The sequence below is a fragment of the Anomalospiza imberbis genome, chromosome 1 (assembly GCF_031753505.1).
Source record: "Anomalospiza imberbis isolate Cuckoo-Finch-1a 21T00152 chromosome 1, ASM3175350v1, whole genome shotgun sequence".
Lineage (NCBI taxonomy): Eukaryota > Metazoa > Chordata > Aves > Passeriformes > Viduidae > Anomalospiza > Anomalospiza imberbis.
Genome location: NC_089681.1, coordinates 66,692,456 through 66,707,352, shown reverse-complemented (window position 1 = coordinate 66,707,352; position 14,897 = coordinate 66,692,456). Strand labels below are relative to the sequence as shown.

At 37.9% G+C, this 14,897-nt stretch overlaps 1 protein-coding gene across 3 annotated transcripts in view; it reads right to left on the bottom strand.

The window, feature by feature from the left end:
* Positions 1-3,653: 3,653 nt before the first annotated feature.
* Positions 3,654-14,897, bottom strand: part of GALNT1 (polypeptide N-acetylgalactosaminyltransferase 1) — an 86,897-nt gene continuing 75,653 nt past the window's right edge. For all 3 annotated transcript variants that reach the window (XM_068195631.1, XM_068195612.1, XM_068195622.1), the window contains 4 exons: positions 9,366-9,505; positions 8,275-8,373; positions 7,352-7,486; positions 3,654-5,013 (listed from right to left, as the gene is read on the bottom strand). In XM_068195631.1, coding sequence (XP_068051732.1) covers positions 4,867-5,013; positions 7,352-7,486; positions 8,275-8,373; positions 9,366-9,505 — 521 coding nt within the window. In that variant the 3' untranslated portion in view covers positions 3,654-4,866. The remainder of the gene's footprint in view (positions 5,014-7,351; positions 7,487-8,274; positions 8,374-9,365; positions 9,506-14,897) is intronic.

Below are 14,897 nucleotides of genomic sequence, written 5' to 3'. Positions count from 1 at the left end.
AAAAACCACAATCCAACTTTTGAAAATTAAAAAAAAAAAAAAAAAAAAAAGACAACTCAGAGAAAGGTGATGAAAATGAGACAGGACTTAACAAGAGGTGAGGCCAAAAGGTTTTTTTAAAGAATACAACGATGAAAAACATCAGAGTTATCAGACCTCCTAATGATATCCATCCGCTGAAAGAAAGAAATAAGAAAATAAGATGCATTTAAAACTGAAGGAAGTTCTATGTGTCTTACTATTTACTCCAGAGGCAAGGAAACCAGTCATGATTGTTGCAGAGGCAGGTTACTGTCTATGCCCTGAACCAGTGCTCTGACAATTACTTGGTTTGTTGTCAGAAGTAGTAGTTTGCTTTCATCTCAGAATTCAATTCTGATATGGAGAAACATCTCCAAGCTGAATGGCCTGGCAAGGTAAGGGTCAGCTTACGCTGCACAAAATGCAAGCAAAATGCTACAAAAACATCCTCCAAGATTCATAAAGAAAATAAATGAACAATGTAGTGAATTAGTTTTTGTCTCAGTGTCATAATTTCTAGTCTTTAGATAAACTATTAGTAGTTATGTGTCAGTTTTGTTTTCTGCATTAGAAACTTACTATATAACTATTTACTTATCAAAGTACTATTTTGTTGTACAAAATACTGAACACACCATGCTCACCACATTCACATATCACAACTATACTTAGCTGAACAATTCTCTATCATCATTGGTTAGAGTAAGATGCAAACCTGAGAACTATTTACTTTAAAATGACTATAAGAAATGCTATAATAGAACTGAGAGCAAACAGCACTCTGACACTGTGCAAGTTTTAAATTTTGCACATTCCTCTTACCCTAAATCTCTACTGTTGACAATTTAGTTCAAATCAGATACAAAGCTCCTAAAGCTACCAAAATTTATTCTGTAGAACTTGTTTTCCTACATTTCTTCATTTGAAAGCATGAAGGAACAGTTAAGTAGTGAAGGAAAGCTTTGAGTTACTATTTCTTAGTTAATCTTCTGAAGCACATTTGCATCTCCTTACTTACCTTGAAGGAGAAATATAGCAGAATAAATCCGCCAGTGTTTTGCTCATCTCTCTGAATGTGCTACATTACTTGAACTAATACAAGAAAGAATTAAAAAGGATAATCCTAATTTTGTTTCTAACACAGATTCTGTCTTTTGCTTACAGTACATATCTCAGATGAGAACCATTGCTATGCTAAAATGAAAAGGGACTGCCAAGCCCCTTCGAATAGAACAACCATAAAAATAACACTATTAAAATACAACTTAATACTGATAAAACAAACTGAAAGTTTGAGACAACACTCACAGTCATATGTACACACAGATAACTTTTGTGACTTTCCATATCTGAAGAGACTCAAGATGACCTAATCAGACCTGGCACAGTGTAGTTATCTAAAGTTTGTATAACAATGTGTAATTTACTTCAACTCGGTTAAAAGGCACTAGTATTTCTCAATAAATATCTTCAGACAAGCAAATGAAAAGAGATGGAGAACAGAACACTGCCTTTAGAGTGTGCATAGGAAATTTATGCTGAATACACTGAGCACAGGACAGACAAAGGACAACAGGAGAGCTTACCAATTCTCTTCAAAATATAGCTACTGATTTTTTTCACTACCATGCAACTATTTGCTATCAAGGTTAAAAACCTCTCAGCAGTGGGGCTTTTTTTTCCCTCCTTCATCTGATCTGAACAGCAATAAATGCTGAAGAACTAAAGTGAGATTTTTACTGGAAACCATTCATACATCTCGTAACACACGTGTGTCACACAATAAGGAAAAGGCAATGCTTTGTTTGTTTTTCAGAATGGGTTAAATAAAAATACTTACAGAGGTTCTTAAAATTCTGTCTGAAAACTCAAGTACAAGATAGGTAAAAAGGAATTAAGTATGTCTGTAACTGATAGAGCCAACTAATATTCCTGCTCAAAGCTGGTATATAGAAGCACTATGCCTGTAAGTGGAGGACCACTGCTGGGTAACTACAGCTGAGCAGAGTTATAAGGTCACTTCCAGCAGGGAGCTCTGGTGACACGAGCTTCTGTGGCAAGAGAGGCTCTAAGGTAACTCTGTGTGTTCTGTGGCCATGTTTGAAAAGTGCTTAATATGACAGAACATTTGAAATGCACATTGGTGCAGGGATTTTTTGCAGAAGTCCTGTGTTGTCACCAACATAGCACAGCTGCTGGGCACGGGCCATAGAGACAGGCTAAGCACAGCCCACTGCCCCTAAACAGCCCCAGTTACCCACCATGGGACTGGCTGAGCTGAGAGGTTTGGAGCCAAACATCTCAGGGCTGCAGCCACTCTTGGGACTGCTGCTTCCCCTACCCATACTCAGCAGGTAAGAACTGGCAACGTATAGGCTGGAAATCTGACTGCTCTTTCAGCTTGCTGACAACTTGATACATGCCTTTTAAGTTCTGCAATTATGTGTACTGCAGTTTTATGTGACCAACATGTAAAATGACTTGTTGAACTAAGAAGGGTAGAATCACAGTAACACTGAGGCCTGCCTACAAGTTTAGTTACCTCCCAAGCCATGGCACTTCAGTTTTGTTAACAGGATATCACAGCAGGGATCATAAGAGTTGAAAACACAAAGTGAATATTTTGTTGTGTGTGTTCAGTGATGTGCTGTGTGCATATGAAATCTGAAACAAATGAAGGAATTTTTAAAACTTACATGACTTTCGCATGGCATTTCTGATGCTCCTGCTTCTCATTCCATGAAAGCTTACCCAACTCTGATTTAGAGCCTCTTTGCTGGAAATGTTTTTAAAAGAATGTTTTGTGTTTGGGAAATTGTTTCTGAAGTAAAAGATACCACATTCTTAGGCACCACCACACACACATGCCCTAAAAATTGCTAGTTTGCTAAGATAAAAAAAAAAAAAAGATGGCACTGTCACCCACCTTGTCCTCTTCATTGACCATAAGAAAGGAATAAGTCTTCTCACATTTCTCACATAACCATAACCATTAAGATGGACTTCTTCCCTTTTTTTTTTTTTTAAGTCCTCTTGGCACAGTTCAATATATTTCTTATAAATTACTTTCATAAATCCACTTCAATCTCATAAGATTTGCAGGGCTATCCAAACAAAGGGGTCAATAAAAGATAGTTAGATATTTGGATGTTTTATCTAATATTAAACCCACATTGTCTCATCCTATGTATTTTTAAAGTAGCGATGTAATAGTACAATTTTTTAACCTTTCCCCTGTTTTCTGTATGAAAACTCTCGTGTACTGCTGCAGAAATAATGGAGGTAACACTGACAACAGCAACTTGGGATAGTAAATCTAAAATGGCCTTAAGAGCCAAATAGAATTTCACACAACTTTTGCATGAGTCTAGGTTTAATTTGCTTTACAGGACAGTTGGCCAAACAATGACATTTATCATAAAAATATCCTCTCCATTAAGCAAATCTCATTTTCCTTTCCAAAAGAAAATTCAATTTATACTCTGAGCAGTCAGTGGCTCATTTTCAAGATCAGCCCACATAAATTTTTCTTAACAAAACAAAGCAATTCAGTTAAAAAATGCAGACCAATGTAATGACATAGTCATATTGCTTTTGGCTATGTTAACTTTAAAAACCATGCCAATTTCACAATTTTTCTTTAGGTTTTATTAGAAAAAAGCAGCAGATCAACATTACAATTCAGAGTCTAATCTAAATATGCACTTGACAATGAAGCACATCTGAATATGAAGTGAAAAAGGATTCCAGAAAACCTTCAGTTTTGCCAATCTTCTACGCAAATCATGTATCTTTTCTTCTGGCTTTCTGATGACTGAAATCAAACAAGGAACAAAAGATTTATTGCTATGAAAACAAAACTGTAGTACAGTAGTAGAAGTCTTGGGCGCTAAAGCATACTGAAGTTAACTTAATCTCAAAGTGTACTTAAATCTTTTGTTTGGCCATGAAAGTCCATAAGCTGACTGACCCAAGTATAAATTGAAATGGCAGGTCTGGAAAAAAAAAGTTAGACTGCATGTTAACCTCCAGTTTTCAGACAGTAATAAAAAGATACAATTCCAACAGCCAAGAAATTAAAATTAAAAGGAAAAGTGGATCTGACATTCAAGAGCTCAATTTATTCTTATACTCATTTCATTTGCGCCCAAAATAATTTTAGACTCACCAGGACAAAAAAATTATTTATGGACTATCACACAATTGAAAAAGAGAAACAATTGCCTTTTGACTTGGTTATTTTCCCCCACTGAGGTATAAAATCTACATATAAATTTGATACTTCACTATAACAAATTGTACTTTTCATAGTTCTGATTTAGTTTCATTAAACCCTGTTTACTTTTTGCTTTTAAACCACAGAATTCTTATGTCATGATACTGAATCTGGTTTGCAGCTCTCTCTTTCATTTTTTTGTGGATCTATATTTAGTAGTCTGGTTACCACTGCTAACCAGGAAAAAAAGAATTCTTGAAACTTTCTTCATTACAACAGCACTTTCAGCAGAGGTTACTGATGTGCAAGCAAACTAAAATGATATGTAGCTCTTCAGAGACACTATTTCATTGATTATGCTTCCACTGTCCAAAGGTTCTCTAAATTATTTGCTGGAAGAAACTCTTTCGATCTTGTAAACATCAGTGGGCACAGTTTCACTGCTATGTGTGGTAGTTTCACATCCTTATACAGGAAGGCTGGTTCACAGATACTGAGAAGCTGCAGGAGTTCTAACAGCTGAGGAACTGTGGATTCAGAAACTGAAGTTTCTTCTGTTGCTACTTAACAGCGTAGCCAAAGTATCAGCCGAGGTAGCCCAGTCAATCCTTGCTTTTCTTTAGAACCTCTCAGAATATTTCTGGAAGGGTGACATTGCGGAGCAGCCACTGCTGGGAGCGGCTGCCGGTGCAGTCTCTGATGCTGGGTACCTGGCTGTCCTCTTCTGTGGCTTTGTCCAGGCACTGGTTACTGTTCACATGCAACAGGGTTAATTTCTTGAAGAGAAAATAAAAAGAAATTAGCTTTATAAAAATCACCAGGCATAAGGTAACCAAAAAATTCCTAGTTGGCATCAAAACTTTTCCATAGGCAAGTAGGAACTAGACAAGACCTGTGGTTACTGACTGCAGATCCCAATCCTAAAAAACACTTAAATATGCTATATGACATTGTAGACACTAAAAGCAGTGCTATATGAAAACCAAAACAGTCTTAACTTGTAAATGATGCTCTTTGTCAAGCAACATCCACCATTCTTTAAATAGGGCTATACAGCTAGGGATCTTTGAAGAGTTAGCAATTACAGCTTGGTAAGATTATACAACTTCAGCTATTAGTTATAATAGTAGCTTTTATCAGATCAGAATGAACACATTGGATATGTTTTCAAAACTACTTTTTTTTTCCTCAGCTAGGGACATAATACTGACCTTACACTATGTTCTTTCAGCACTTTTTGGGCTCTTTTTCAAAAGTACGTTCTTTTATGAAAAGAATGTGCAAATTCATAGAAGTGTGTATCTTTTGCAGTACCTACTAATCCTTCTTATGGAATTTTTGGTAAACCACTCTATCTACACCTCAGCACTATCCTCATGGAGAAGAGATCCTCAGAGGCTGCATTTCCTGCCACTGTTCTACAGATATTCCTCAGTGTACCAACTTGCCTATGGTACCACAAGCATTACTACCTGTCTTTCCTCTCTCATTCAGCAGCTCAGCCAGGGCAATGGGATGATTGAAAAGCCATGGCCTTATGTACACAAGTAGCAAAGGGTAATAGAAAAAATCAAATTCAAAAACCTGAGCACATCAATCTCCTGCACTTATAGAAGTGCTGAAGAATGAAGGAGGGAGCTGAACAGAGGAAGAAAGAAAAAAAAACCACAGGGAAGACATCACTTAGCTATGTGGGCAGGAGCTCTTTTTAAGTGCCCTATAACTTTTTTTTGTGCTTTATTAGTCAGCTTTCAGTGATGTTCTGAAGATTATGCCTGCATTTTCTACTGACAAATTAAAGAGAAAAAACACATATAACCAAATTTATGGCTGAGGATCAACATAGGGGAAGTCTGTGACAATCACTGCAAGACAGATTATTGCATTTAAGTGTCTAAAGATGCATTTTTATTATCACTGATAAGATAGAAACCTAATGAAAAGCACTTGCCCTTTGGTAAATCACTGTAGGTGGTAGTATTATTTATATTATCTGCTTAAGTCAGGTAAACTAACTACATTAAAACCAAGAATGAATGGTTCCCAAGACTAACTTAATCCTGCAAGCCTTCAGCTTTCTTCAGTGTCCTGTCAACAATTGCCAGCAATGTGCAGAAATCCTAGCAGAGATCCATTGTCTTCCACATTAACTGCCATCCTAATCACAAAATCATCATATTTGTTCTTGGTCTAAAAGACTGCAGGCTTTGTTAACACCTCAGCTACTGAAGTCTATAGCAAGTGTATTTAGTCAGAAATAAACCCCCACCTTGCTTTTTAATTTGTGAAATTACTTTGTAGTAGCTAAATATCTGAAAATTCTTTTTAAAAATAGTCACTGCAGATACTGGCAAGGTTCTTCATCCACAAATTGTCTCACAACTGTCTTTTGTAATAACTGATTTTAAATTAACAAGCTCAATAACTGCTTTTTTCTAACTATCCATGAAGTCAGAGTTCTTGACTGCATTACTCAATCACAAACTCATTTCTAGAACTTGCAAATAAAACCAATGATGAATTGATCAATGGACAATGATTTCTAGATCTGGCAGTTCAACATATGAACTTCAAAATAAATTCGAACATTATGTAGAAGAGAGAGTATGATTTAAATAAAGGTGGTTTAAGCATCTATATCTTAGACATAACATTATTAGAAATGTAAAATCATCATCAGTTTTCAACGCTCATTTTTTAATTAGACAAGTATTTCCTTTTAACTTTGTGCAAGACAAGTTACCAAGTGCTACATTTGTCACCACATCATTACTCTTATTTTTTCTTGCTCCAGTAGACACCTGGAATACTTCTCCATATTTGATCTGATTCTAACACAACACTACACTGTCAGATAATATTTCTCCAGAGGGTCCCAAAGCACATACAAAACGTTCTTCCTAGAGCTCCCCCAAAACTCACCAGGTAATTAAATCAACACAGATGTCCACTGAGTGACTACATAGTGAATTAGTAACAGAGGGAACATAATCCTAACTTTATTTCCTGTTTTGTCTGTCCAATAGTGGTCCACACTGGAATATGTTGCTCTGCAGGCTCATGTAAAAGCCAAAGTTGCCTCATTTTACAGTCAAAAATCATTAGAAGACTTACCACTGGATCATATTCCCAAAGCTGATTTCCTTTTAGATGGTGGCACTTGAGCATCGTTACTGGGCCATTAAGTTTGGATACATCTAAACACAAATCATCTGTTCGAATTTCTTTGTTGGCAGTGTATGAGAAAACCTAGACAGGAAAAGAATGAGAGGAACTGAAGAAGAACTGCTTCAACCAAAAGATTCCTCGAGTGGGGGGAAAGGGAAACATTTGTGCATTACTTCATTTATTCCCACTATTTCTTTTTCTTTTGCTTCCTGTTCCCTTCATAATAGCGAGGCATGGAAAGATTTTTAAATTTCTTTTTTGGGGAAACTAGTATAAACACAATCACAAGCTGTTCAGTCAAAACAGACTTTTTTGAATTGAAGATTGCTTGCTGTGAAGGAACAGGAGCATCCCCCAACAGAGATAATCTCTGTTTATGTGAAAACAATTCATCAAGAATCATTAAGAAAGTAGAACGAAAAAACAGATGAAACATAAATCCCACAACTGACACCCAGAAAAAGATACATTAAAATATATTTTAGGCACAGCCATGTTTGGTTTTGGTTTTGTTTTTTTTTTTAAGTAACAATGCCAATCAGGAGTTCTAACTAGAATGTATCTAGAATGCATTTCCAAAGAACCTACAGGTGGCAAAGTCTAACTCATAGCAGTATTTTCCTCCCATGATTTTGTTTTTGACTTGAAAGTTGATCTAAAATGTATTGCAATCAGGCCTGAACAATATACAAGCAGAAACCACCACCAAATCTTCTCATGCATTTCCCCTTACAGGCACTTTCTTTAATGAGGGTTTCCTAAGTATATTTTGAAGATAACTACTGAAAACATCCAAGAATTGTCCCAATGAGCAGTACTGTCTTAAATAATTTAATACATTAATAAAGTTCCTTTTGAAAAATTGTCACCTGATTGCCACCCATTCCATGGCAGTTAAAGATTCCAACTTTCTCATTTTCTTTTCTTGCCATGTTATCTAGACATTGATTTGTCTCCACATTTCTTATCTAGGAGGGAAAAAGAGCACATCACCAAAGGCTGATATTTTTAGAAGAGAATTAGGTCCTTATCAAACAACAGTGGCACCAGTTCTCCATGCACCAGAGGTTATGTGAAATAAATGATCCATATTAGCAATGAGGCATCATTGTCCAAGACTCAAACTCTCAAGCAAACACTCAAGCTACCAGGTTACAGAACCATGATTGTTTCTTTGCTTTCTTTAGGGGATCCTTCCACCTTGGGGGCAATTTTTGCTCAAAGATTCAGCTACAACAGAATGGATGCAATTGAGTCTGCAGCCAGCAACCTTCAAAAGTATTAATCTCTATACCACTATATAGTGAGCAGGCATGAAATCAAGTCTCTTGATAGTCATGAAGAAGCACGCTCTGCTAATAGTGTTTCTTTTAAAATCAACAGTACAAAATCACTCTACAGAAAACTTGATATTTAGTTCAACATGACTCGTAGAAGAGAAGGTGCCTACTTATTTAGGACAGCATCATCTGTACTATTTCTAGAGTTAAAAAGGTTAAAGAAAAAAGAGAAATGCTCAGCAAGGCTTAGGGGTCACTAGATTTTGCTGGTCACTGGTGAGGGTTCTGGGGGTCAAGTTCAGAACAGCTTTTAGGCAAAGACCTTGCTTGACCTAGTATAGCTTTCAAGCAAAACTTAACTCATACTCTATGTACAGAATGTTATACAGAAAGTCATACACAACTACATTTCTGAAGGAATATTTCTAAAGCCATTTATATGACATTTTGTACTGTAGTAGAAAAAAAGGAAAACATTCAAGTTACAGTACTGTATGCCAAAGTTCAGTTGTCTGCCCCACTGAGAAGCCAGATTTGTCATTCTACATGGGACAGAAACACAGTTGCAAGATATTTGAACTTTGCTGGAGACAACTTGCATGCACTACTCAGTTCAAAACACAACTAACTGCACAATGTACTTTACATAGGGAAGACGAATATGAAAGATGAAACCTTACCTCTCCCAGAGAAAAGTAATGGCGTGGAATTTGGGAATCAGGATAAACATTCTCCAGGTACCAGGAGAAAGGCTTGCACTGGAGCTTGCGCCTTAGCCCAAGTCGTGACGATATGTCCCCATAATCAACTTTAGTAACTCCTGAAAAAGAAAGGAAGTTCTATTCATTGGCTGCCAAGAAATACCATTTAATTCTGCTTCATAAGAAAACCCATCAGTATAATTTACTACTTCCATGAAAGACTTTCTTTTTAAAAAGTAATCTCTGTACAAAGGGGTTTTGCTTAATATAGCACTATGAACATATCTGTCAAGACCCGTGACTTCTGTTTCCACAACAGATAGGATCTCTACATCGGGGCTGTGCGTGACAATTTCTTACCTGTGATTTGTGGAACAATTTGAGTGTAGTTGCTTACTAAGTTAATAGAGGAGAAAGGCTGAAACCTTTTTAGTAACTAAAGCCATTCTATCCCCAGTGGTAAGTGGAGTGCGTATCTATGCAGCAAAACACAGTAGTCTCCTTCCGTGGAGCAAGCAGAATTCCAATTTAATTTATTTCTGTAAGCTAGGTACCACCTGCTGGACTCTTCATCATCTAACTGCACAAAGAAGCAGGCAGAAATCAGCCTTCATACAGAGCACTAAACCTTAAATAATTCAGCATTTGTTCAATATAACCACAGCGTTTGCAGGAAGTATGTTCACCATTATGACTGTTACCATTTTTTGTGGTAGTTTGCTTGCCTTTTTATTCCTTTGCTCCTCATTTATCAAAGTGCTCCTTCTTCCTGTATCATCCCACTCCTTTATGGTTGCTTTAATTCCTTCTGAAAATTAATTTATGCAAGTCCCATCTGCAGATGGGTTGACGATGGTGTGCATGAACAGTAGGTACTTTTGCTTCACCTGAATTCAGCACTATTGTAATTAATATTCAATAATAATAATAATCAATAATAGTAGGATAATTTCTACTTTTCAAGCATCATGTCTTTCTTTTTTTCCATCTCCCACACCACACTCCATATCACAGCGGTCAAATGCAGTATACTACCAAAACACTCAAACCAAAAAAAAAACAAACAAAAACTGGCCCCAGCAATTTAAATTCCCCTAACAGACTACAAATATGGCTCAGCTGGCCACCCCACTAGAGACCTCCAGCTGCATACATTTTTCAGAAATCTCTCCGCTTGGAGGACTGCGATTTACCTCTAAAATTCTTGACCTTGGAAAGAGTTTGAGACATTTCTAAGCTGGCATACTGTGTATTAAATGGACTTGCCAGCAGATGGTGTCTTTATACTCAATTGAGACAGATAATTGGATCAAACTTTAGCTAACTGTCTGTAGATGCCAATGAAAAATGCAACATTCCAGAAAGAAAAAAATGTTAGTCAGGTTTTTAGGCTTTTTTTTTCTTTCTTAATGAAAGACTTCATTTTAATAAATATATTGGAAAACTCCACTGGTAAGGGAACGAAAGCAAAGGAAATCGTGTTTGTATAGAATCCCAGAAAACTTCTGTCTGGGCTTTCAAGTCACAGAACAAATCCCAGAATCAAGAAACACAAGACAAATTAAAAAAAAAAAAAAAACAAGGAAAAAAAAACCAAACAAACAAGCCACAGAATGCTGCTCTATCTTCATGAAAGCAAATATTTGCTCTACAAGAAAGCAATACTCTCTCAAAAGTTGATGCAAGAACAGAAACGTTCCGACCACAGCTAAGTACTGGATTCTTCATTTTTCAGTGATGAAAAAGCAGCTGATGGATGAAATAGTTATCATGCCACTCTCGCAACAACCTTACAACACTCAAAACATACTTGGGTTGCTACACTGACCTCCCAAAACCAGCACTGTTAAGGCTTTGTCACATCACTGAATGGCAGAAAGAATTAAAGTCACGTCTCTAAATAATTCAATGTAAAGTAAGACTTAATAGCATACAAGCAAGCTGTTTCTTAAAGTAGTTTTAAATGTCACCACACACACACAAAAAGTGCCAGTTGCTTTTTCTCTTTCATTGTATTCCATTAAACCATTTTTATTCAGAAAGGTTTTCAAAAAATCCTCTCTGAAGTCAGGTCTGCACCAAACCATTCACAAAGACTACAGTTAGCAGCAGGTTGGCAGAGAGACTGAAGAGCAGAACAGTTAGAGTTGCCCTTGAGGTGTCCTCTAGTAAGGCTGAATGATTCTTTTTCCAAGGTTTTGGTACCTTATCAATATTACTCTAAACCAGCTTGAGTATTTCTCTCCTGTGCAGTGCCAGTTACTTATGGGGAATTTCTTTTGGGGAAAAAAGAATGCAAGTATAAAGTATACCAAAATTAGGTACAGGTTTAAATCATTATTTCCTCCACAGACAAGTAAAATTTATATGTATACCTACAACAGTGACATATAAGCTTCTAGGGGTTTTGGACATTTGTTCAAAGGCTGCAAAATGTAAATTAGATCCGACTTCCTCTGAGGAGACAATTATGCCAGATTCCAAAGGAATCATGAGGAAGACAGTCATGTGCACTTGTTTTTTCAAACCTTTTGTCCATTAAAAAAAAATTAGGAAAGAATCATATAACCACAGAATAGTTTGGGTTGTAAGGGACTTCAGGATCATCTCATTCCAACCCCTCTGGCAAGGGCAGGGACACCTTCCTCTACACCAGGCTGCTGAAAGACGCATCTAACCTGAGCTTGAACATTTTCAGGGATGGGGTATCCACATCACACAAATCAGAAATAGTACATAAGAAACCTTACTATTGCTGTCCTTATTTGACCATAACTATATTTTTCCTCAACCTCCCTGCCCCTAACCCTAATTACATTTAAAAGTTTGGGCCTCTCTGGTGATTCTATTTCTCACACAACTTGCTGTTAGCTGTGGGACAATCACATGCTCTTTTTCCCACACACTTGCTTAAAGATATACTCATAAATATTGGTAATGCAAAAAACATCTCCTTCAAATCATCCAGCCACACCAGCACCAGCCATGTTGCAACAGTTGTACCATCCTCAAGTTTTCAGGAGCTGAAGATTTCCTTGCCCAAGTTCATTGTGTGGCAATATACTTACGCTGAACTCTTTAGAAAAAAAATAGCACGTTGTTATCATCATGATTATAAATTGCTCAGTCATTTGCAGAAGCAGAGTATGAAAACTATTTCATCTAAATCTAGCCTTCTGATAAAAATAATATAACTTGTTTTTATTTAGTATTATGAAACTCTATAAGCAATAATTTAAAACCAATTTGAATAGCTACATTCTTTGCATTCTCAATTAATGCTAATAGGGACTAGTAGCTGAACACAAAACCACATGGAAACATTTAGTATGTACTTTGAACACAGGCTTAGCTACACTGCAAGATGTGGACTCAGTCCTTCCTCTGTCATCACTATCAACCATAAATAATGTTTTCCCAGTCTCTACATACTGAACCTTGACCTGCTGTGCCTGGCTAGAGCCCAGGCATGCAGTGATGAGATAGGAGGCCTACAGGTCCAATTTGCAGGATGATGCACCCCTGTCTCTATCTAGGTGACTCCAGCTTAGGTAATTCCACAGTGCTGTCTTTTCAGGCTTTCTGCCAGCCCACTTAGTCCCAAGGACAATACACCTTCTGGGTACATCCCAAAATATATCTCAGAAAATACCCTTTGGGGCAAAGCTGATCAGCTTAGCGCTTTGCAGCTGCTGCTGCCAAAGGGGCAGCTTTCCCTTGCTCACCTTCAGATTCCTGCTGTACCTCCTGTGCTGACACAGATTCTAACTTAACACCAGGGAGCCAGCCCACAGGAGAAATAACCCTGACAAATCCAGAAAGTCATGGGAGCAGGTGATGCAGATGAAGGATCAGCAAGTGAGGGGAGGTGAAGCCCCATTACCTTCCCTACAAGCACACCTGCCGTGAAAAGCAAAGCAAGCTGCGAGACAGGCATCACCATCTCGTGAAGCCTCCTCATCCTGGACAATACAGTCCGAATCTTTTAGTCTAGAGAAAGTGATGAATGACCAGCACTCGAAATAAAGAAGTGGCAGAGTCCACAGAAAGAATGACTGGAGCCAGGAAACAGATTGTTCACATGCTGGATTTGTTTTCTGAAAGCTGAAGAGAAAATGGTCTGGGAAACAGGGCCCTGGTGTAACACATGACTGCGAGGAAAGCTACCAGCTAATGAGAAAGGCCTGCAGCCAGTGCCTGTACTGCTGGGGAGAAGAGCTGCTGCCTGCAAAGAGACAGGCTGGATTCTGGCTGAGCAGCAGCTGCAACAAGTTCCTGCCCAACCTCCATCTGTACCTAACCACTCCGAAGCAGAGGGATGGCTTCTAAAATGCACACAGGCTTAATACAGACAAGTAGCTGTTTCTACTGGGTTATACTTATAAAAGAAGGAGAGAATTACAGGCTTACTTTTCAAGAGGGCAGCTTTCCATTTAACTACATTACATCAATAGTAGAAAGTCTCTTGAGTTCCTATCATTCAAGCAGCAAGACTTTTTTTCCCAAACAACACAGATTACATGAAGTGGGAAAGCTACCTGAGAATCTTACATTTGCTTTCCTGGATGAATCCTTCTGTGATTCACTATCTTAGGGGAACAGAAAAGAAAGTATAAAGGAGGAAACAAGTGCCTTGTTAGCTAGGCTCAGTGATGCTTGTCAGTATATTATCTCCTACAAAATCCAATTTTTTGCATCCATATCAACTAGTGAGAAAAATCCTGGGTGCACAGAGGATTGCTTGTTTTCCTCTTTCATCTGCACCCAAGGCTTGCAAACCAGCATCAGCCTAAGAATCCTCACCTTGCGCCTTGCAAGGGCTTGTGACACTGTCACAGTAATACTGAAAGTACACATTTGTACTAGCAAACAGTTTCACAGGCTGCACACTGTGTTCTGCCTGAGGATTACTACACCAGCATTCTGTAAGAACTATACATTATAATTGTTATATTAGAAGGATATCTGGAAAAGCTAAGTGAGCCACGCTAGCAGAGATTCACTGATTTCCTAAACAACTAATGCCCACAAGGGACTTACTGAAACTTGTACTGATGTTATTTGCTGTCAGTGGGCAAAATCAGTCAGTCTGCAACACTCAGCTAAGATTGGAGATACCAGAATTACAAGAATAAGCTGTTTGTGAAGTTCCCAAAATAGCAATCCTTGTTAGTTAATATCTACTGGCTCTCACAACTTACGTGGAATTGGGAGGGTGACAGGCATGAATGGCTCTGAGTACATTTGTGTGTTCATTCTCTGAACAACAGGTATTCATCAGAGCTGAAGAATGACCCACAGTACTGGGCATTCTCCTCACAGCCCCACGCAAGAAATCAATTTCAGAATAACCCAACTTATTCAGATACAATATTATCCTATTCTCGAGACACTTGAAAATTCTGGCATCGAACTTCAGTGCATGGTCAATACGGTCACGGGGACACAAACGAGAGCGTGTTACAGGCAGCAGGTGCAGATGCTCTAGGAGCAGCTTGGCCAGAGCACATC